The 25,007-nt window shown below is 40.5% G+C and overlaps 1 protein-coding gene across 9 annotated transcripts in view; it reads right to left on the reverse strand.

Annotated features, from left to right (window-relative positions):
- Nucleotides 1–410: 410 nt before the first annotated feature.
- HS3ST5 (heparan sulfate-glucosamine 3-sulfotransferase 5) overlaps nt 411–25,007 on the reverse strand; it is a 296,454-nt gene continuing 271,857 nt past the window's right edge. For all 9 annotated transcript variants that reach the window (XM_044924419.2, XM_025294743.3, XM_025294736.3 and 6 more), the window contains 2 exons: nt 5,735–5,873; nt 411–2,161 (listed from right to left, as the gene is read on the reverse strand). In XM_044924419.2, the coding sequence (XP_044780354.1) occupies nt 1,231–2,161; nt 5,735–5,841 (1,038 nt within the window). In that variant the 5' untranslated portion in view covers nt 5,842–5,873 and the 3' untranslated portion in view covers nt 411–1,230. The remainder of the gene's footprint in view (nt 2,162–5,734; nt 5,874–25,007) is intronic.

A 25,007-nucleotide genomic window follows, 5' to 3' on the forward strand; every position in this document is an offset into this window, starting at 1 on the left:
TAAGAGTTCGTCTTTATTTTTGAAGCTTTGGCAGCTTTCAGTATAGAAGCTACACAAATTTTCTAATCTTATTTAATTTCTCTATTGGTCTGACTGTGTTCAAATAAAATTGTGATTCTTCTATGCTTTGATTATGTTAAAGTATTTCTTGTCTGTCTCCTGGCACCAGAAGCAACTTTTTAATTGTTAAAAGTTGTAGTAGAGAAGAACTAGTGCTCTTTGAGGTGGCTTTTATACTAGATTTCTGGATGGTTGAGATATTTTTAAAAATATAGTCAACCTTACTTCATTACTCCATTGTCACAAGGGTACAGAAACTCAGTGGAGAAGGGCATCTTTCCAAGGGCTCTTGTGTGTACATAAACAGCTTTGACTTTGGGAGCCAGCAACGGACACGTAAGACAAATGAGTAAAAAAAATTGCACATAGAGTAATTTTAATCCATTCCATTTTTTAAATACCACAATAAATTTAATTTTCACAATAAATTAAATAGCCATATTCAGTTTACAAAATAGAGTTACTTAGTGTGAAAGCAGTATTTACAACTATATACATTATGTACATGACATTTCTCTTTGTTGACATAGAACATGGAAGCAAAAGGACTCAACTTTCCGACGTGTGATTGACATGCTACGAGTGACACCATGGTCCATACGAGAAAACGATAGTGCAAAATCACCACAGGAACTTTGGAATGATGTCAATTTTATGAGATAAGACATCCTTTTAAATAATAAGAAAATAGTATTTTCTGTTTTCATGGCATCAATTCAGCAACTGAATTAAAGAGTCAGCTTTCCCTTAGAAAAGTATGCATAACTGAATCCTCTACTTCCTGAAACTTCACAGCCATTGGTACATTTTCACACGTTCATCTTTTGGCTTAAATCTATGAAAATGGCAGGCGACAAATCCTGACTCGAAGGAAGACTAACTCTTTGAGAATAGCTGAAGTCACTTTTTCCCAGTACCACCACCTCTTCTTTTTCTAAATAGCATAAAAGATGCAGCTATGTAGACCGCAAATTGGTGTGTTCTTTTTTTTTTTTTGTAAATTTTCAGTAGAAAAAGAGCTGATCTTATATTTGGTCACACACTGCGTATGTACAAGTATACATGGAAAAATGACGTGGACAGTTGTGTCTAGGAAAAGTGCATATTTTAATCTAGAAGAGACATTGTCTGTCTCCAGGCACAACACACAGTGTTGTATGACTTATTATTTTAGGGCCAGTTCAATGTCCTCCCAGTGATCTGGTAAAATTTTTGATTGAAAGGGTGAAAGAATTTGCGCAATTTGGTAATGACAGAGGGGTCCACCTCTGGATGAATGCGCCCCTTGCTGCCCGCCAGGCACTTGTTAAAGATAATGTTAAATCGCAAGCAGTAAAACCCTCTGGTAGCATTGAAATACAAATTGTATTGACTTATCCTTGGGGGAAGATTTAGGAACTTCTCCACGAGTTGAAGTTCTGGTAGGGGTTCGGTGATGAGGCGATCTCCATCAACAATGTGGAATTGCTCAATTGGAAAGTACTTCAACCACCTTTCCAGATGTTTGGTGTAGATGCTGGTTCTTACTGCCTTGTATTTCGTGTTCACTTCGCAGGTATTAGGGTCTATGGCCAGCTTCTCAAACTTGTAATATGTTTTATTCTTCCTCTCCTTCCCCTCTAGCACCTGAGTGTAATCAGAAATAGCTCTTGTGGTTGGCTCCCTGACAATGATCAACAACTTGATGGATGAGTTCATTTTGTAAATCCTTTCTGGAACCTCCTCTGTGATAAAATATGCTGGACTCTTTTCAATTGTGATTTGCTGAGGGTAGGAAAAAGGCATCTTTTTCCTATACCACTCAATGCCCTTGGCATAATTCTCATCATTGTCAAAAAAGTGGATTTCTTGAGAGGCTTTGACCACTGCTGGATGGAGGTTCAGCATCTCAAGCAGGGCCCTGGTGCCTCCTTTCCTCACTCCGATGATAATGGCCTTGGGAAGTTGCTGGACCAGGTCATGAAGGTGTACCTGCTCCTTGGAAGAGTTGCCCTTTCGGAACTCGTGCAGCAGGCCACGCTTAAACTGCAGGGCACGCAGGGGGAATTCAGCCTGACCACGGGCTCCGAATCGGCCTTCGATGGGGCAGATGGGTTGTAGCCTGTAAGCAACAGAGAGACACTCTAAGGAGCTCATTGCAACCAACTTCTCATTTCTCTGGTTCCTGCATAAAGAAAACCACTGTTGCCTGCCTGCTGCAATCTATAATCAACATATGTTTGGGAAATTTTATTTTAAGCAACCCTGTATTAAATGGAGCACACATAATTGATGGGATATTTTTATTAGTGCTTCTTAAAATTTTTATTCACCAAGCACTTAATTGACTATAGCATGTACTGACATTCACAGTACAGGACAGACAAGTGACACCAACCATACTCATAGCCTTTTAACAGCTCACCAGTTAACATCATTTAGAAAATATGAAAGATAGAAGATTAGAATCTTCAGCTGAGAGGCTAAAGGGCAGCTAGGAGGCCACGTCCTGTGGGTTTCGTGTTATATTATTTTATTACAGCTCAGCTGCACTCATATAACTGAAAATCTTTGAGACAGAATCTGAAAAGAGGTCCTAGTTTCTGCCTTTGACTATTTGCGTCATCAACCTGCAAAATTCCAATCTTGGCACTTGCTGAGCTTTTCATTCTATGAGAATTTCTGCCTTTGGCCCTGGGGACAGCTAGCAGAGTACATATTTCTTCTGCCTCTCTTTCTCTTTCTATCTAAAAAGGTCAGGCTTATGTTTTTACTTTGCTGAATGTAGGAGCAAATCCAATGCAATCAGCAAGTGCTGTATATCACCTATCACACCTGGGACCAGAAATCAACAAGACCTTGGCAGCCCCAGAAACCTAAGGTCCTCATTGCCAAGTGCACTTAAATCAGGGACTCAAATTTGTGAAGGAAGGCAGGCATTGGATGGAGCCAGAAAAGAGGATTTCCACTTCAACATTGCCTAAGCAAGGAACAACCACTGCTGCTTTTTTTCAGAGAGAAAGGTGTGGTAACAATCACAATGATATTAGACTGGAGTGGCTATTTAATTTGGTGTGGCCAATTTATATGGAAAAGAATTGAATTTTCTTTTGGGTATAGTCTAGAATTGAACTGAAATTCATTATAATTTTCCTGAGTTTACTTGAGAAGGCATTTTCACTTTCTTGTTAAAGGGTATAGTATTAGTCAAAACGGCTGTTAATCCAATTCCTTCAACTGAAGCTTCTTGTTACCCTAATAATTCGGAGCTGATGTCCTCCTCTCTGTAGGGCAATGAGGCTGTCTCTTGCTTTTCCCAAGAGACCCCACTGAATCTTTTTTATTTTCTGTAATGTTTACAATTAAAAGGAGAAGGGAGAAACCTCAAGGTTATACCAAGGCATTCTGCAGAACTGAGGGGAAGGGGCTTCACCTGTGCTGTTTAAGCAGCTCTCTGTTTTAATGCTTATGAACATATTTTATTTTTCAGTGAGTTTTTTTTATGATTTTTTAAAAAAAACTTTTGCTCATTGTGTAAACCATGAACATATAGCACATTATTAAAAATATGGTTTATCAGTTAATATTTTAGAGAAAGTGAATTTTGTTTTTATGGATTTGTTAATAGGATTGATATGCTAGAGCTCTAAGTGGAAGATATAAAAGTAACAATACATATATACTCAAAGTACGTTTTTAATTATGACATTGATTGGGATGTCACAAATTCATCTTTTAGGTCTTGTTGGGCTCTATCCATTGAATGTAATAGATGGACTTTTCTCCTAGGCATCTTGAATGATGCTGTCCTTGGGCGAAGTAAGGAAATGGTCAATCAAATGTTTTCCTGTAGGAGCTGATTCTCTCACAGAACCCAGGTTGAGAGAGGCTGAAACACTTTCTGCTTTGTTTGAGCTGGAAAGAAATTTCCCTACATCTAGAAAAGGCCATTTTCCTTCTTTCCTTTATTTACCTTTTATAATGGGAACTCATTCCCCATCGAACAATTGCTTTTTGGATTTCCTTATTCAAGATAAGAGAAAATATCATATTATTTCTAATTCCTAGAGAGCAGGCATGGACCCCAGACTAAAAAATAAGAAATTTTAGGAGTGGAAAGGACAGTAGAAGTAACTGAGCTCAGCCTCCTACCAAGAGAGCAGGCTCTTCAGTTTCTAAAGGACAAGCTTATGTCAACATGTGCCAATTTCTGTTCAGACTCTCAAGTGAGAGGTTTTGAGAAAGCAAAGCAATCCAAGTCCTTATAAAAGCTACCCCATTAGAGACTAGAGACCAGGTTAAAAATGAAAAGTTATCAACTAAATAACTAACGTGCTGATGATCATTAGATCAGTTATTCAAATTAAATGATTAGAAAAAATTAAAACATTAGGAAGAACTTGATATAAAAGTTCCATTATGGACACAGGACAATGGCACCACATCCAGGCTTTTCACTAACAACAAGCACTACTTTAGGGAACTACTTGGAGTCAGTGATAAGCTCTGGGCCATACCGTTTCCCATGGTTAGCAACTAGTGAATAGGAAGTTTACTCAGGAATTTTGAATTGAAAAGCATCAAAGTGTTCATTTTATCTATCAAAATTAACACTGGCTGAAGGAAAAAACCATTATTATATTACTTGTTAAATATTTGTGTGATAAGATCTATAGAGAAGAAAAATTGTAAGAAAGATATTTTTATTTTAGTGTGTGGCTGCACTTTCATAGGCCTTCCCTTGTGGCTCAGCTGGTAAAAAATATGCCTGCAATGCGGGAGACTTGGGTTTGATACCTGGTTGGGAAGATTCCCTGGAGAAGGGAAAAGCTACCTACTCCAGTTTTCTGGCCCAGAGAAGTCCATAGGGTTGCAAAGAGTTGGGCACGAAATGGGAATTGAATTGTCTTTTAAGTGCAAGAATTAATTTTAAAGGGCAAAGAAGGAAGCTTCACATTTCAGAAATTAACTTCTGTGTCCTTTCCAATCATTCCAGAAATGGGACAACCCAGAAGTATTCAATGTGAACCTAGCTGGCATTGCTGGGACTTCCGCAGGTCTAGTGCCTTTCAATGTTGGCTTAGTTAGAGCCAAACCCTAGCTCTGTAAATTTCCTCTCCATGGATTTTCCATTGCTTTCTGGGAATTACTCCGAGTGACAGCCTCCTTGTCTTGTATGTTCAGTTCCTAGAAACCAGAGCTAATTAACATAGTTAAAACTCCCCAAGCCTGCAGCCATCTTTCCAGGGCAATGGATTCCAAATTTGAGGAGCTCCTTTACAGGCTCATACATGATTTTAACTCTCTTGGTAGCACATTAATTGTCCACTTCTAAATTTCAAAATGTAGATACATAAATACATCATCACTATTAGGCTACGGCTAGAGGTCAACAACCAGATGCACGCATAGCTCTAGTCAATGACATTTTTACTGTACAGCTTTATCCCTCTCTGAAAACAAACATCAACACACACAGAATACAAATGAATCTTGACGAACACCTTAGTTTGAGCAACTTGGATATCTTTCTTCGAAAGGCTCAACAAATCAAAATCAATGCTGCAGAAAAATGTTTCTTGGGAATGTTGAGAGAGGAAAACAAATGGATAGATTTTAAAATTATGTCCTAAGGAAGTTTAAATCAAGAGACATGTGAAGTCACATGGGCATGAGTATGTGTTTAATCACCTACCTATCCAAGCTCCCAACTCTGGCGACTAGATACAGGAGACTTCCAACAGCAAGGCTTCCCAGCACCAGGAGCTTCTGTCTCAGCCACGCCTGCTGTTTGAATAGCATGGCCCTCCATCAACCTTCAGGACTCCTGTAGCCTGAGAGACGGGGATAGAAGGGGACTCATCAGAAGTCATCTCTTACTGGCTCTTTTGACTGCCACAAAGCCATGCAGGGGTGGGAATACAGGGATTAAGTGATGTCACACAAAGAACATCAATGCTGCATCAACCTTAACAATGTTCATGGTACAACAGGTATTTGGCAAAACTTACTTTCCTTCTCTTGGTATGTGTTTTAAGATCAAAACTAAACTAGAGGCAAGATACTAACTAGAAGGACTTGCTGGGCAATTGTCAAAGTAAATTAAAATGCAAAAATCATTTTAAATAAATAAATAAAAATATATATTTGTTGTTAATCATTCAAAAATACTGATAAAATGAGCAACTGAGCAACCTGAGGTTGAGCAGCAGGGCAACCAGGAAACTGAAGATTCTATTTTGGTATAGGGGGATGAATATAGAATTGGGATCCTCCCTCAGTAAGTGTTCATTTGAGGCATAACAATGGCATGTTTGACTGATACGTTTTTTGTTTTGGTTTGGCTGTGAATGGAGGAAGGGGGTGAGATCAAAGGCTCTGTCTTGGGACTTCCCTGGCAGTCCAGTCAGGACTCTGTGCTTCCAATGCAAGGGGTGCGGGTTTGATCCCTGGTTGGGAAACTGGGACCCCACAGGCTGAGTGGTACAGCCAAAATTTAAAAAAAAATTTTTTTTAAGCTATGTCTTTACTTACTGAGGTTATCAGTGGGAACTGTCAGGACCTCAAATGTTTGGGGACAGTGGCTCTAAGTAACTTGATGTTTCCCTTCGTTGCCTCTGCCCAGACCTGGGTTGGAGTGACAGATTCTAAAATCATGCTCAGACTAGAAGCCCCTGCTACGTGACCCCCTCATGGCTCTCAATGAATTTAAATATGGTCAGTCTTACAGGTCCTGCTCTAACACCAAGACAGAAGCTTACATGGAAGCTTTGTTTTCTCTTCTCTGAAATAGGGCTAGCTGAGGAGAGTAAGGCTTTATCAGTGCTGTTATTAAATTTTGGGGAAAAATTCAAGCTTCCAATTCAGGCTTTCTTATTAAAAATAAATCCAATTCCCTTTCCAAGATAAGATTGTTTGCTTCTCACTGAAACTCAAAATAGTAACCCCAGAAGAGGGACTACAGCAATGTGTCATGCTGAGAAAATGTTTTGCTGCAATAGTCTCTCTGTATTTGCTAAGTGAAGATTTTCTCTGTGCAAAAGGATTATATACCTGGATTGACTGCTTGATTTATTCATTCATCAGGAAATACTGAGCACTGATAGCTTTCTCAGCTTTTCTACCAAGTTTATGGGGAATTCCAAAAAAGATCTTGAATGAGTCTTAGCCCTTGGAAAATTAGTAACGTGATTCAGGAATCATGAAACACCTTATCCACTATAATGTATGAATAAATGTTGGGGGAAATGGAAGGAATGTTCAGGTATGTGCCTTTGAGGAAGTACATGACTTGGCGAGGAGGCTGTAGGAGGGCATCCCAAAAGGGAGAGGGAAAAGAAGCATTCATCCAACACATAGTCACAAATATTTATTGGAAACAACTTATGTGCTACATTCTGCCCTGGGGGCCCCGGAGGCAGTGGCCAACATGGGAGGTGACAGTCTAGTGGAGAAGAGAGAAACACCACCAGTAAATGTGGGAGTTGCATGCACCTTCAGATTGTGGTAACACAAGGAAAGTCAAAGCGCAGTGAGAAAGAACAGTAGGGGGAAGCTACTTTAGTCCTTCCTGAAGAAGGGGCTTGGTTTATACCTGGAGCATGAGGACAGAGGAGGGCAAGAAGGTGGGCTCAGCCAGAGGACCCGGAGCGCACTGTGGAGGGAAGGTGGGTGGCTAGTTTGAGAAGGGAAGGAAGGTTGGTGTGGCTCGACACAGGAGCTGAGGGGACAGGAGAGCAAAAGGGAAGAGGAAGTGTTCACAAGGGTCTTTGCAGGCTCTGGGTGAGCTCAGGGCTCTGGCTTTGCATGGCCTGCCTTGTGTGTTGGTAAAATGAGGAAGCAAAGGGGAAGAGTAGATGAGGTTTGATGAGACCTGCTATGTGACAAGAATATTGTCCAGGTGGTATTTCAGGGAATTGTCAGAAAAATCCTAGGAGGCAGATACAGCTATTTCCATTTCATAAGGAGAAGTGAAGCACAGACAATTTTCTGCAGCTTGCCTGTGATCGCACAACTGACAGGTAATGTGGAGGCAAAGGCAGTAACTTCTGTGGCAGAACTCAGGGCTTCACTGAAAGAATCAGTTTTCTCTCTCTGGGTTGATGTCTGAAGCCCTCAGTTAAGTGGTTACCTGCCTTCAGCACAGGACTCTGATTCCTGTCAAAATGCAAATACTGCAGTAATATGTGGAACTGGGTGGCGGAAAGAAACTGTGCTCAAGTCTCCTGGTTAAGTTCTCCCCTGAGTGAGATTCTAGTGGCTGCTCAGATTCCCTGAACCTTTGTTCCTTCTCTAGGAAATGAGAATTTCAGGAAAAAACATCTATCTCTTTCATCGACTATGCTAAAGCTTTTGACTGTGTGGCTTATGACAAACTTTGGAAAGCTCTTAGAAAGATGGGAACACCAGACCAGCTTACCTGTCTCCTGAGAAACCTGCTTGTGGGTCAAGAGGCAACAGTTAGAACCCTGTATGGAACAACTGATTGGTTCAAGATTGAGAAAGGAGTATGACACAGCTGTCTGCCGTCACCCTGTTTGTTTAACCTATACGCTGAGCACATCATGAGAAACGCCAGGCTGGATGAGTTACAAACTGGAATCAAGATAGGTGGGAGAAACATCAACAACCTCAGATATGTGGATGCTACCACGCTAATGGCAGAAAGCGAAAAGGAGTTAAAGAGCCTCTTGATAAGGGTGAAGGAGGAGAGTAAAAGAGCTGTCTTAAGACTAAATATTAAAAAAACGAAGTCATGGCGTCCAGCCCTATTACTGTATGGCAAATAGAAAGGGAAAAGGTGGAAGTAGTGACAGATTTTCTCTTCTTGGACTCCAAAAATCACTGTGGATGGTGACGGCAGCCATGAAATCAGAAGACAAATCCTTCTTGGCAGGAAAGCGATGAAAAAACCTAGACTGTGTTGAAAAGCAGAGACATTACTCTGCTGACAAATGTCTGTATAGTCAAGGCCATAGTCTTCCCAGTGGTCATGTATGGTTGTGAGAGCTGGACTGTAAAGAAGGCAGAACGCCAAAGACCCGATGCCTTCGAACTGTAGTGCTGGAGAAGACTCCTGAGGGTCCCTTGGACAGAAAGGAGATCAAACCAGTCAGTCTTAAGGAAGATCAATCTTGAATGTTCACTGAAAGGACTGATGCTGAAGCTGAAGCTCCAGTATTTTGGACATCTGATGTGAACAGATGACTCATTGAAAAAGCACCTAAGGCTGGGAAAGATTGAGGACAGAAGGAGAAGAGGGCGTCAGAGGATGAGATGGCTGGATAGCATCACCAATGCAATGAGCATGAACTTGGGCAAACTCCGAGAGATGGTGAGGGACAGGGAGGCCTGGCCTGCTGCAGTCCATGGGGTCACAAAGAGTCAGACAAGACTGGGCAACTGGACAACAGCAACAACGACAAAATGAGACCAGTCTCTAACTTCCCCACTCCTTAGGGCTATAATGAGAATGAAATAAGTTTTCTACAAGTGACATCACTATACAAAGGCCAGACTAACATAAGGCATTATGTGTCATTGTGCGTGCGTGCATGCTAAGTCCCTTCAGTCGTGTCTGGCTCCTTGTGACCCTATGGACTGTAGCCCACCAGGCTCCTCTGTCCATGGAATTACCCAGGATTGGGTTGCCATGCCCTCTTCCAGAGGACCTTTCAGACCCAGGGATCGAATCCATGTCTCCTGTGTCTCTTGCATTACAGGAGGGTTCTTTACTGCTGAGCCACTGGGGAAGCCCATGTATTATTGTATCTTAGTGTAAATGAATTTACTGTGTGCTTACAAACAGTATGACAGAGTAAAAGCTATGAGGTGGTTGAAGAGGGATGGCTACAAATGGGAGAGGTGGGAAAAGCAGTGGTGAAATGTGCTTGCCCGTGGCCTCAACAGAAGTCAGCAGCCTCATGCAGAGGAGCAACTTGGAAGGAGGCTGGGGTCACTTGGCCTCCTCTGCTACCTAAGTGTAGCACCCATTGTTGTTCAGTTGATAAGTCGTGTCTGACTCTTTTGCAACCCCATGGATTGTAGCGCACCAGGCTTCTCTGTCCATGGGATTTCCCAGGCAAGAATACTGAAGCGGGTTGCCATTTCTGTCTCCACGGTATCTTCCTAACACAGGGTTCTTTACCACTAGTGCCACTTAGGTGAAATCTTATTCTGTTTTGTGTGTGAATGCACGCTCAGTCATGTCCAACTCTTTGCGACCCCATAGACTGTAGCCTGCCAGGCTCCTCTATCCATGGGATATTCCAGGCAAGAATACTGGAGTGGGTTGCCATTTCCTTCTCCATCTGTTTTATAATCATTCAGATTATGTGCTAAGAGTATCAGAGCAGCCTCAGAATCAACTGTGTTCAAGAAAAACCAAAGATATTTGGTACATTTACCATTCAAGATGCCTCTGTGGTTTTCTGTAACATGAAGTGCTCAAGCCTGTGCCATGATAGAGTCTTAAAAGCTGGGAGCTGCAGGTCTTGGTCCAGGAGTACAACCAAAGAGAAGACATGCCACCTGATCCTTACAGACAATGCCATTAAACTGGGGAGAAGGTTAACTGCTTCTCCAATCCCCTAAGTCCCTTCCCTTTAGCTCTGTATGCCAGCTTAATGGATAGTTTAATAATCTTTCATCAGAGCACTCACACTGGTAATAGGGAATTTATATAAAATTAAAGTTTTAAAAAATTTATTATTTCTTTTTATTAAAAAAAGTTAAAGACCTACAGTGACATTTAAGCCCTCCTTTATCTCCAGTTTTCTATCTCCCAGTGTCTTTCATTTTGCATACCAAGAACAGCACAATTACAGTTTCTCCAGACTACGAATGGTTTAATAGACATGATATCTTAGCTGAACAAAGAAGAGTATCTAAATAACAGAGTATGTGGCCGGAAATGACAAATTGTAGAGACATCTGGCTGTTTCTCCAAAGCAGCACTAAGCAAAGAAGGAAATGATTCCCAAGCTCACACAAAGAAATAAGGGAATTCAAAAAAAGTAATAAAGATACACTCAAGTGGTGTTCAAAGGCTCGTAGACATAGTTACTGCAAGCCCCTGGTACTAGTAAAAATGGTAACAGAAACAACAGCAGTAAAGTTCATTAAAAATGACTGAACTTATATACCAAATTATTCCAAGGAAATTATAACTGTCTTCTAAGTATTAGCTCATTTATTCAGGGCAACAGCCTTATGGGGTGGACAGGAACCACATTTATTCTTTCTTTTTTTTTTTTAAGATGTATTGTTTACTAACTTACTTGATTGGAGTATAATTGTTTCACAGTGTTATGTTAGTTTCTGCTGTACAGTGAAGTTAATCAACTGTGTGTGTGTGTATTCTGTCACTGAGTCATGTCCAACTCTTTCTAAACCCATCGACTGTAGCATGCCAGGCTCCTTTGTCCATGGGGTTCTCCAGGTAAGAATACTGGAGTAGATTGCCATTTCCCTCTCCAGGGGATCTTCTGGAATCAGGGATTGAACTCCTGTCTCCTGCATTGGCAGGTGGATTCTTTACCACTAAGTCACCAGGGATATGTATACATATATCCCTCCCTCTCGAACTCCCCCAGCCCGCCTCTCTAGGTCGTCACAGAGCGCCGAGCTGAGCGCCCTGTTACACAGCAACTTTCCACTGGCTGACTGTCTCACACATGGCAGTGAAGATACGGCAGTGCTACTCTTAATTTGTCCCACCCTCTCATTCTCCTGCTGTATCCTAAAGTCTGAGGAACCACATTTATTGAGCCCTAGTCTCTGTGTTTCTTTCATATTTATCATCTCATGTAATACAACAGGCCTGTGAAGTATTATTCATTCTATTTTTTTCTAATGGAAACTAAAGAGCAGAGAGATGAACAAATTATTTACCCAAGGGCATATACAGCTGGTAAATACAGGAGGATTTAAATTCAAAATTCTCTGATCTCAAAAACATGACCCCTTGATTGCAGTGTCACTCCCTCAGCTTTGGATGCTCACCTGAGAGCCTCCTTTTTTGTTGTTTTTTTTTTAATTAAAATTTTTTTTTAATTAAAATTTTCTTCCCATTTTATTGAGATATAATTGATGTAGAGCATAGCATAAGTTTAAGGTGTACAACATAATGATTTGCCTGACATCCATCATGAAATGATTATCACACTATATTTAGTGACTACCCATCATGTCACAGATACAAAAATAAAAGAAAAAAATTTTTTTCCTTGTGATGAGAAGTCAACAACTTTCATATATAATATACAACAGTATTAATTACATTTATCATGTTGTACATTATACCCCTAGTACTTATTTATGTTATAACTGGAAGTTTGTGCCTTTTGACCATCTTCATCCAACCCCTGCCTCTGGTACCACAAATCTGATCTCTTTCTGTGAGTTTGTGTGTATACTTATTTTTTGAAGTATAATTGACCTACAACACTATGTTGTTCCTAATGCACAACCAAGTGATTTGATATTTCTGTACATTTAGAAATGATCACCACTGGGAGACTCTTAATAAATGCTTGTTTACTGACTGATGAGAACAGATAAAACCACTTTTAACTCACCCTAAATTTCCTTCCATTGTATCTTGAAGTAGAAGACAAGGAGATGAAAACCAAAAGAGGAAAATGTTTTTATGAAGGGGTAAATAAAAAGGGCTATTTATGTGGCTTTAATCTAATAAAAGGAAGAAAAATATTTATAAATGATGATAATAATGAAGGTAATATTTTTATAGTTTACAAAGTATTTTTCATATTCAGTAAACTGTTTATGATTAAAAGCAACCAGAATCATGGGATCTCCACTTATTTTCCCAATAATTCAAAAACTGACTCTCCTTTTGAAAGATTTTATAGTAGATGATCAAAATAGCTGCTTCTGTCACTCAGTCCAGATTCTCACGTTCTGCTCTCTGTAAGATCTTGGTTACATATGTCTGTTGTCCCCTCATTATCAGCCTGTCTCGTCTTTCCTCCCCCCAGCTCTTCTCCCACATCATTTCTTTCCCCTGCTCTTCTCCCCACAGCTCTACTCAGTGCCTGGGTCCTCATCTGCTGACGGGATTGCCCAGCCCAGAAACCTTGAAATCCATCCTCCTTGGCTCTACCCCGCCAGTAAAATTCTATCTCCAAAGTACTATTAGGATCTACCTGCTTCTCCACACTGTCATCCGTGACTGCCTTGATACAGGCCGCACTCTCAGATTTTATAGGCTCCTAACTGGTCTCCCCACGATTAGTTTTGTTTCTGCCTCAATTTATTCTCCATATTGAAGACAGAGCGGTCTTTCCAAACAGAAATTTGATCATATTGCCTTCAGGCTTCATACTCTAATAGGTCCCTATTTTCCGCAGGGTTTTAAAGGCCTTTTACCTTTTCTACCACAATTCCTCACCAACATGACCTTGCCCCAGTATGGGCATGTGCAAACTTCAGCATACAGAACAGCTTGCAGTTCTTTTGAAGAGATCATGGTCATTTTTGCATCAGGGCCTTTCCACAGAAGGGTCCCAGAACCTGAATACAGTAGCTGTGCCTCATCTATCAGTGACTTCTCTGTTGGGTCTGGGGCTCCAATAGATAGCGTCCCAGTAGGATAATAACAGCCTGCCCCGAAGAACTTCTGTGAGGGGCAAAGGAGTATGTAGAGTAATTAGAACACCGGCACAGCATAATACTCAATAAACATTAGCCACATATACTGATGCTGACTGCTCTCCAGGTCTTGGATTAATTCCTATCTTTTAGCTCTTGGGCTCCTTGGGAAGGCTGGCTTACAGGTTCCTTCTATGTGTCACAACAGCATCCTTTATTTAATTCTATTGAAACCAAACTTTAATTGCTTGTGTATTGTGTATCCCTCTAACCAGAATATAACTTCCATGAGATGAATGACTGTGCATTCATTATTGTATCACCAGCACTTTAAGGGTCATAGATACTCTGTAAATAATTACTGAACAACTGAATCAGCTCGATGGAATGAACTTTGACTATCTTAAACAGCTATGGTATCTAGATACCACATCTCTTTAAGTAGGTAATAGTAGTTTATCTTTGTATAGTACTTTGCAGGTTCATATATGCTGCTGCTGCTGCTGCTAAGTCGCTTCAGTCATGTCCGACCCTGTGCGACCCCATAGTCGGCAGCCCACCGGGCTCCGCCGTCCCTGGGATTCTCCAGGCAAGAACACTGGAGTGGGTTGCCATTTCCTTCTCCAATGCATGAAAGTGAAAAGTGAAAGTGAAGTCACTATATGCTTGCTGCTGCTACTGCTAAGTCACTTCAGTCGTGTCCAACTCTGTGCGACTCCATAGTCGGCAGCCCACCAGGCTTCCCCCTCCCTGGGATTCTCCAGGCAAGAACACTGGAGTGGGTTGCCATTTCCTTCTCCAATGCATGAAAGTGAAAAGTGAAAGTGAAGTTGCTCAGTTGTGTCCGACTCTAGCGACCCCATGGACTGCAGCCTGCCAGGCTCCTCCATCCATGGGATTTTCCAGGCAAGAGTTCTGGAGTGGGGTGCCATTGCCTTCTCCGCGCTATATGCCTATAATAACCTAATTTCCCTCAACTTTTTATTTTGAAAAAGAGCTTTGAGTGCTTACATATCCTTCATCTAGATTTACCAGTTGTTAAATTTTGACACGTTTGCTTTATCTTTCTTTGTAGAAACATGTATTATTTTTATCAAATCATTTGAGAGTAAGTGGCAGATTATCAACAGTGCAGGATGCTAGAAGATCCCCACCTGAATTCACACCAAGTCCTGTGATATAAGTGGGGCAGTGGGTATTCTTGGGCCTCAGGAAGTGAAATGAACTGCTCAAAGCCTCAGACTATTAAGCCTGGAGTTGCTAACTGCTAGTTTCGAGCTTTTTATACTCTACAACTCTGCCTCCCTATTAAGTTCATTTAATGCTGAAAATGTTATAATAGGATTTGTTAGTAGAAATAGATATATCATTTATCTTTTCTTAAACATTCAACTTGTACATTCTGATGACTTAGGTATCAAAAAAAAAAAAATTGGAAAAGTGGCAAATGAGAAAATTTTCTCAGGAGATTTCTTGTCCTGTCTTCTATTTTACTTTTCTTTTCTCAATTCTTTTAAAGAAATAAAAATGGAGAAAGTTCTTTTTATACAATGTGAATAGTGGCAGCATCTGATGATGCCCATCCATTGGAGGGCTGGAGCTGGCTCACACTTTGCAAGCCAGCACCAGCCAGCAGTAGCAAGAACTACATCACAGAAATTCACAGTTAAAGAAATTAAGAAACAAAGGCAATAAATATAAAAAACATTATTTCCTAATTATTGTACTATTTTTACTATTACCTGTGCTCTTGAAGTTAGGTTTATTATATAGTGGAGATACTACTGTGCAATAGTATCTCTGTGCAATTAGGTCTCTTCCTAATTCCACATTTAGTGAATTCATATGGATAGTTTAAAATTGGCCATGGAGGGAGGATTTACACAACTGATACTGACAAATGCTACAGACCATCCCCTCTCCCCAAGAGCAGGTTGCACATACTAATTATGTCCCATTCATTTTCTCTTTTATGTATTCATTAATCACATGTTTTCTGAGAACCCACTGAGTGTGTCGTGCGCTGCCAAGTGCTGTCAGGGAAAAGGAGACTGTACCTATCCATCTACTCCCCTTCCCTTTTTAGCCTCCTCCTCCATTCTCCTCCCTTTCTAAAGAGGCCTATGTTCATTTGGAGCCCTCAGTAATCCCTTTTTTCTATTTTCACTTTTCTAGGTCTTTTCTCCTCGGCTTTCTGTGCCTCCTTCCAGTTTCTCTCTGCATCCCGCTGCTATGTTCTTTAAATAACAGAGCTTAAGAAGGAAGAAAGCAGTGCTGGTTTTCGTATCATTGATAACAAAAGTACAGCTATATGTCTTCAAAAAACCTTTTGAGTATTTAATAAACCTGAAAAATAATTTATAATTAGTTTGCATGCAACATGATTCTAAAAGCCTTCATTCTTGGGCAGGCTAACATTTTCTTAAATAATGGTATTATTAACGTGCTTATTTTCCTGGGCTCTAAAATCACTGCAGATGGTGACTGCAGCCATGAAATTAAAAGATGCTTGCTTCTTGGAAGAAAAGCTATGACCAACCTAGACAGCATATTAAAAAGCAGAGACATTACTTTGCCAACAAAAGTCCATCTAGTCAAAGCTATGGTTTTTCCATGTGTGGATGTGAGAGTTGGACCACAAAGAAAGCTGAATGCCAAAGAATTGATGCTTTTGAACTGTGGTGTTGGAGAAGACTCTTGAGAGTCCCCTGGACTGCAAGGAGACCCAATCAGTCAATCCTGAAGGAAATCAGTCCTGAATATTCATTGGAAGGACTGATGCTGAAGCTGAAACTCCAATACTTTGGCCACCTGATGCGAAGAACTGACTCATTTGAAAAGACCCTTATGCTGGGAAAGATTGAAGGTGGGAGGAGAAGGGGATGACAGAGGATGAGATGGTTGGATGGCATCACCGACTCAATGGACATGAGTTTGAGTAAACTCCGGGAGTTGGTGATGGACAAGGAGGCTTGGCGTGCTGCAGTCCATGGGGTCGCAAAGAGTCGGACACGACTGAGCAAGTGAACAGAATTGAATGTGCTTCAAAGCATTGCTCTTTTTATTACCTGAGACTCCTCTTTTTTCTGAGTTGCAATTCTTTCTTTCAGGACCAGAAGGGCTCCACCAAATTCTGACCTCAAGATAACTGCCTACATTACCATTCATCAACAAATGTTTGCTCAGTGCCTGCCATGTGCCAGGGACTGAAGATGCCAGGAATGATGTGGAGGACCCATATCCTGCTTTATTACTCTCATCTTCCTGCATTCAAAGTCAACTCTTTTACAAATGCAAGGAAACTGGATCTTTCCTTACACACAGAGCTCTGATCCTCTTGAACTGGCAGTGAAGGAAGACTCCTCACAGGGAGAGGGTCTACTGGACCCTAGAGTCTCATCACTTGGCCCTAAGACCCACTCCCCTCGGATGGTCCTGCCTTCTACCCAAGTAGCCACAGTCAGACTACACTCTAAAATACACCAGTCTTCTCTTAACAAGACTCTTCTCTTCAAGATGTCCTTCAAGTGAAGACTTTGTTGGGGATGTTTAGACCAGAATTTGCCAAAGGAACAACTTGCAGCTAGACTGGGCTAGCTCTTGGGCATGTGACCTGTGTATTTGCAGGGCTCTGTGTCCAGAAGGGCCCAATGCTTGAATTAATTTTCTGCTTTCACTGTCTTGAAATTATTTTTTTTCTTGAAATTCTTAATAATTTTTGAACAAGAAGTCTACTTTCATTTTGCAGTGGGTCCCACAAATTATGTGTACAGTCCTGCCACCAGACCTTCAGGCCTTCAGAAAATGGATTACTTGTGTGTAAGCTGTGGGTCTGCACAGTGGTGCCTCCTTTTTCCAGACACTTGGCTTTTAGAGAGACACTGTCTTAACACGATCACGTAGGAACACAGTCCTTCACATCTTGTTACAGCATTGGGATTCCACTCCCCTTTATTTCTCCCTCTTAGTTCTGTGGTCCTCCCTGAGGCCCATCTTTTTCTTGGGTACCCAACCCTGGGAATAGTGACTGTCTTCAGAAACAAGGTAGCTATATACAAAGCCCTACAATCCTAAGTACAATGACCCTAGGTTTAGTGTGTGACACACAAGAACAATGTGGTCACACACACACACACACACCCTCCAGCAGAGGGAATCCATTACAACAGATTAGTGGGAGGAAATCCTCTGAAGTGAAAAGGGCAGTATTATCATCCTGCTCATGCAGACGAGAAAAGGCAGAGACCTAAGAACTACAGAATCTGCTCTTATTGGATGGCAGGAAAAAGTCTCCTCCCCTCGCTGCTCCCTTTAAAGTAAAACAAAACAGGAAGCTCAAACTATATTGCTCATCTGCTTTGTGATTTTGGGTTAGTCACTCACCCTTCCCGTTCTTCTGGTTTTTCCTCCGAAGAAACAAAGAGCTTGGAAAAGATGAGTTTAACAATCCCTTCTGGGTCTAAACTCACACACTAAGGGATTCCATCAGATTAGCACTAAATAAGTGATCTTATCATGAAACAGTAATTGTCAGGGAGTAAAGACAACTGAGGTGGCGGTGGTGGGGGCGTCGAACTAGCGCCCGAGGCAAATATCGATGTTTAAGTTTCATTTTAAATAGTCTTGAACTCTTTCAAGATGGCTGTATCACATTCTACTGCCTATTACTGTGAAAAGTGATTCTCGCATTCAAAGACATGAAATTTCTTTGAAAAGAAACTGACACTTAAGAAAGATTCTACTGATTAGCTTTCAATTTGCCAGGCTGTCAGGGAGCCCATAGGAATCACATTTTGAAAAAAATTAACCAAGGGCAGCTGAGGAAAATTGTTGTAAAGAATTCTCTTTTCTTCGATTAAAATGATCACGCAAGAGAGCTGTAATGAGAAAGAAAGAAATGAAGAGGGGCTCAAGAACAAGGGCATGGGAAGAGGTATCCTGCACGTGTCGAGTCGAATGTAGAGATGCCAGTGTAGATTAAGAGGAAAAGGAACACCATTTGTTAGATTAAGCAGAAAATGTATCAGCCAGGATACTCATAATTGCTCTATCAAATGGCTAAGGAAGCTATTTATCTCTTGGTTTCTTCAGTTAACCACGAAGGGTCAATATTAGAAATGAAAACGAAAAAAGTTGATAAATTATACAGAACTGTGGAGTTTATTACTGCTCCGTGCTGAGGGCTTATCCTCCTGGGAGTTACTGCAGGCGCAGCTTTGAACAAATTCCAAAATTTCAAACGGGTTCTTCATTTCTTCCCTCCATTCAGCTTCTGATATCGTGCATACATAATTTACCACAGCTTCCATTATTGCTGTAGCTTGAGTAGTCCTCTGGCTCTCTGTCTGCAGGAGGATACTCATTTTGCATTTGTAATTACTAAACTTAAAAGGAGCCAGTAGATTCTGTTTCTGTTTCAGGGGTCTCATTTAGTAGACTGATGTTTTAAGGAAAGAGATAGGAACTGAATTTTATTTTGGCATGAAATACCAATTACTCTTAATCTCAGTATCTCATTGGTGTATGTAACTGATGTTTATAGAAGAAGGGTGGTGTTTTTTCCTTCCTAAAGTTCCTTTTCACTTTATTAAATAGATGCTGAAGTTTAGTAAACTTGTCATGCTGGCAAGTTCAGAAGCAGAATCTCTCCTTCTCTAATCTTGTATTTATACAGAAAAGTGTGAGTTGGGGAGGTAATAATTATACAGCGATTAAGTGAAGATACATGGTTCAAACAGATCTTTCCAGTAATTTAGGCTCAAGACGTTAAAAAGGTCAAGTTAGCTGAATAAGCCCTTCCCTCTGCTTTGTATATCAGTTTGATTGTAATCAGTTCTACTTGTCACACTCAATAACAGTTGAGTGTATTTATTGCAAAATCAAGTATAGTATTAATTAACAGACAAAAAGTCAACTTTTAAACCCAATTTCTTACCTCACAAATTTTGTTTTATTTTTGGTAAGGATCAAGAAATGACATATATCTATAATACCTCAATGCCACAAAAGTGAAGAATTAAACCTTTAGCAGACTGATGGCACTGATGACTGTGAATGCACAATCTTCAAATCTCAAAGTTGAACTCAGAAAATTCAACATGTTTAACACAAAATTTAAGTGAATTTATATAGGTACAACCTCCTAAAAACTTTAGAGAGAGATTTCCACTTAATCATGAAAACACAGTGTCCATAAAGTTACTATCTATTTGTGGAGCACTTTGCAGTTTTTAAAGCCCTAGTTTAAACATTATTTTATTGGATTTTTCACAGAAAAGATATGACATAACTATTTTATTCTCTATTCTCTAAACGAGGAAACAAGGGCCTGGTTGTTTAGTACTAGGTCCACTTAGCTAATGACTGGCAGAGTTCAAAATAGAATCTAGCTGTATTGTGGGATTATGAATTATTTGTGGGAATTATTTGTGGGAAAATTCATCCTCTTTCTATGAAGATTTGGCATTCATTTTAGAACCAGGCCTAGATGCTCACTCATTAGTACAAATCTAATCCTTGGGTGCTATAGATTTTGAGAGTTCCACAGTGATTTTTGTCAAAGTATAGAGCTTGGAAGAAAAAAGAGGTCTAAAGTAATTTGGAATTAATAAGTGTTGATATCCTTTCTCTCTCTCTGATTGAGTCATCCATTCTTCCCAGAAAAATATCCAGATAGGATGAGAAGGATGACAACACATTCATCAAGGATAGGAAAAGAGGAAATAAACCAATTAACTGAATAATTCTTGAGAATAACAATCATTATGCCAATTATGAACTTAGGACATTAACTTTAATCACCTCCTCCCAGTCATATGTACATTTTGAGTCAGGATATTCATTCTAATGGGATTCCCTGGCCCCTCCTAAGTTAGATTTTACTTTTGTTATTACTGCTTTATCAAACACTTCTTGTTTAGATTTATCTGTATTTATCAATATCATCAGGATTTCCATTAAATGAGACTGTTGAGGTTTTTTTTTGTTTGTTTTACTCATAGTTGTCTTATTTCTTGCTTGTTCTGTGTTTCTTCACTCTGGATTGTTCATTTTCTAAGGAACTTTATTTAACCCAGAAAATCTTTTTTTTTTTTTTTTTAATAAAGTAATTTTACAAATATGTGCAGTACACATTTAACTATTAGACATCTAAGTTTGCTTTCAGTTTTTCTCCATTATCAGTAATAATGCAATGCATATCCTTGTATGTCTTCTACTACAAACAGACACTATCAGATTCAAACACAAACTGAGTAGTACGGTGATCATCTCATAGAAAACATGATTTTTTTAAATTGTATTTTAGTTGCTTTACAATGTTGTGTAGTTTCTGCTATACAGCAAAGTGGCAGTTAGACATGTACATGACATTTATACATATACATACATCTACTCTTTCTTAGATTTCCTTCCCATTTAGCAGGAAGCTTGGGTTTAAGCTGAGCCTTTCAAAGGAGCTACAGATTTTCTTCTGCTAGTTGCATGAAGGCATCATGATCCTCTGGGATGATGCTTGAGGTTTTTTGGCCCACATCTGCAGCATGAATTAGAATGCCATACTCAAGGTGGGACCAATTTGTGATTATGAGTCCTCAGGGAACTTTGTCCTCTTACTCTGTGCCAAAATTGATTTCCTTGTGGAAATTAGGGTCTATTTCTAATTCATTCTTACAATAATAGTATAGTCTTCTAGACTATATTTTCATGAGTGTCTCTTATTAGATTTCTTGCACTGACCAGCTCTCATGCTTTTTCTCAAAGCTAAGCCCACATAACCATCAAAGTAAAAGCTAAAGTATTCTAAGGTTTGGCAGACATTCTGAGAGTTATTTTCACTTGGAACTTACTTCCTAATCATTCCTCATTTTATTTCATTTCTGGGCTCCACTGATTCCTTTCTTTCAAGTAGCTTTCACATATATACTAATCCTTTCACAGATTAGTATATACTTATAGACGCAGACATATAGTTCAGTTACTTCACCATACATTTTAGATATTTCAGTAGCGAGTTAATAGAAGGAACTTATTTGACCACATTACCAGAAATGAAAGTCTCTTCTATTCTTTTTCCCTTGCTGCTGCTAAGTTGCTTCAGTTGTGTGTCCGACTCTGTGCGACCTCATAGAGGGCAGCCCTCCAGGCTCCCCCGTCCCTGGGATTCTCCAGGCAAGAACACTGGAGTGGGTTGCCATTTCCTTCTCCAATGCATGAAAGTGAAAAGTGAAAGTGAAGTCGCTCAGTGGTGTCCAATTCTTAGTGACCCCATGGACTGCAGCCTACCAGGCTCCTCTGTCCATGGGATTGAGAGGGTAACAGGCAGGAAGGCCAGGGGTCTCCAAATGGAGGAAATAGCCTGCAAGTGTCAGACATTTTTATCTCTCTTAAGCGGCAGGAGGAAACAAACTAGCAATATTTTTTTCCTTCTCTATACGAATTTAAAGAGAGGTATCTCTTAAAATACTGTGTTGCCATAATGACACCTGGTTTCACCTGAAGTTAGCTATTGTTGAGCCTAGAGATAACCAATGCCTTTTTCTTATGGAAATGTTTGTCTTAAGCTATGCTAATGTACTACGCCTTTACCCCAAACTCGGTCTCCAAGTCGGTTCCGCCTCTTGGCCCAAAACCTACTTGACAAACCAGTATGTTATACTCAGATATTGTTCCCCTAATCTATGTAAATGAAACTATTTGTATGGTGGTCTGCCCTTCTTTAAGATTCAAGTTAATTATTTTATGGCCCAAGATAAACCATTTGGTGCCAAGATTATCCCAAAATGCATCTTATGGGCGAGGGGCCTGGTGCTATTCTGAATTAAAAGACATTCCTTTCTTTCATTAACAGACTGCTAGTGACTATATAACATCCAGCTGAAGACTAGCAAGGGGGTACTCTTTCTGCCCCCTTCTGATGCCTATGTCAGAAGCTTTCTCTATCTCCTTTATACTTTAATAAAACTTTATTACACAAAAGCTCTGAGCGATCAAGCCTCGTCTCTGGCCCCGGATTGAATTCTTCTCCTCCAGGGGCCAAGAATCCCGGTGTATTCGCGTGATTCAACAACAACCTTTCAGGATTTTCCAGGCAAGAGTACTGGAGTGGGGTGCCATTGCCTTCTCTGTCTTTTTCCCTTAGACTCATATAAATTTCTTTCCTATCTCTCTAACTAGTCACTCAGCTAGGACAAAATTTGTCCTTTTATAGACAAAGAAATTTTGTTTCTTTGTTTCTTGTTGTAAAGTGGCAAAAGCTTCTTTCAACTTCCAAGGAAAAATGAAATAGTTCCATTTGAAATGCATTTTGATAGGATAGTAAGGGCATACTAGGTGTGGAAGAATTCTTCATTTCTCCCATGACCTTTGTGCCTGTTGTTCCTCCTGCAATTATGTTATGTGACAAAGCAAAATGATTTTTCAGATTGTAATTAAGGTTGCTAATCAGTTGACCTTAAGATAAAGAGACCACCCAGGCAGGCCTAATCTAATGAGAGGAACTCTTTAAAAGCTGGGTATTTTCTCCAGCAGGTAGCAGAAGGGATAATAATTAGAGAGGTTCCAAGCAAAAGAAGGATTTGATATGCTGTCAAGAGCTTAAGCAGAGAAGGCAATGGCACCCCAATCCAGTACTCTTGCCTGGAAAATCCCATGGATGGAAGAGCCTGGTGGGCTGCAGTCCATGGGGTCGCAAAGAGTCGGACACGACTGAGTGACTTCGCTTTCACTTTTATGCATTGGAGAAGGAAATGGCAACCCACTCCAGCGTTCTTGCCTGGAGAATCCCAGGGACAGGGGAGCCTGGTGGGCTGCCGTCTCTGGGGTCGCACAGAGTTGGGCATGACTGAAGTGACTTAGCAGCAGCAGCAGCAGCAAGAGCTTAAGATGCAAGGACTTGGAGAGCAACTTCTGAGAACTGACAATGAACTCTGGCTGGAAACATGGGAACATTATTCCTACAACCACAAGGAACTAGATTCTGTCAACCACAGAATGTCCTTGAAAGCAGATTCTTCCCCAGGGTCTCTAGGTAAGAGCCTAGTCAAGCTGACAGCTTGATTTCAGTCTTGTGAGATTCTCCAAAGAGAATCCAGTTGAGGCCACCTGGACTTCTGACCTACAGAACTGTGAGCTAATAAATGGGTGTTCAGTTCAGTCGCTCAGTCGTGTCTGATTCTTTGCGACCCCATGAATTGTAGCACGCCAGGCCTCCCTGTCCATCATCAACTCCTGGAGTTCACCCAAACTCATGTCCATTGAGTCGGTGTTGCAATTGAGCCATCTCATCCTCTGTCGTCCCCTTCTCCTCCTGCCCCCAATCCCTCCCAGCATCAGGGTCTTTTCCAATGAGTCAACTCTTTGCATGAGGTGGCCAAAGTATTGGAGTTTCAGCTTCAGCATCAGTCCTTTCAAAGAACACCCAGGACAGATCTCCTTTAGAACGGACTGGTTGGATCTCCCTGCAGTCCAAGGGACTCTCAAGAGTCTTCTCCAACACCACAGTTCAAAAGCATCAATTCTTTGGCGCTCAACTTTCTTCACAGTCCAACTCTCACATCCATACATGACTACTGGAAAAACCATAGCCTTGACTAGATGGACCTTTGTTGGCAAAGTAATGTCTCTGCTTTTGAATATGCTATCTAGGTTGGTCATAACTTTCCTTCCAAGGAGTAAGCATCTTTTAATCTCATGGCTGCAGTCACCATCTGCAGTGATTTTGGAGCCCAAAGAAATAAAGTTAATAAAATGAGTGTTAGGTTGTGCTATTTGTAGTCATCTATTATGCAGCATTAGAAAACCAACATAGGTGTATTCCCCCACCATCTGTAATTTAAGGAAAACAAAAAAGCAGTAGAGATTTCTCTCTGTAGCTTTCTTCTCATAGAATACTGAGTGCCAAATTGGGAAGGCTTGCCTTCAAGAGACACATTGTACCTCTGACAATGTCAGCTCTTATTCTCAAACTTCAAACAGAGAGGATAATACAAGAGTTTGCTATTGGCAAGAAAAGGTCAATTTAGTGAAATCTTGGATACTTTTCACTGAAAAGGTAGATCATTATATCTGACACTGAGTCAGTACTCTGAATTATAATGTACAAGCTACTGCCTTCATATGGCTCTCTCAGAAGTCAACCCCTCTGTGTCTTGTTCTCAAGCTGAAGCCACGTTCCCCAACACTCACCTCTGTAAGTGGGCTTCTTTTCCTCGTCTCTGCAACAAAGTGGAACACTGTTCATTTAACTAGGTGTTGACCTTCCCTTATCCCAATTTCTCCTTATTTACCTTTCAACTTCCTTTCTTATTATACATCCATATAGACTCTAAATTTGGCCAATATCTAGTTTCCAAAACATG

Source organism: Bubalus bubalis, chromosome 10, assembly GCF_019923935.1.
Source record: "Bubalus bubalis isolate 160015118507 breed Murrah chromosome 10, NDDB_SH_1, whole genome shotgun sequence".
Lineage (NCBI taxonomy): Eukaryota > Metazoa > Chordata > Mammalia > Artiodactyla > Bovidae > Bubalus > Bubalus bubalis.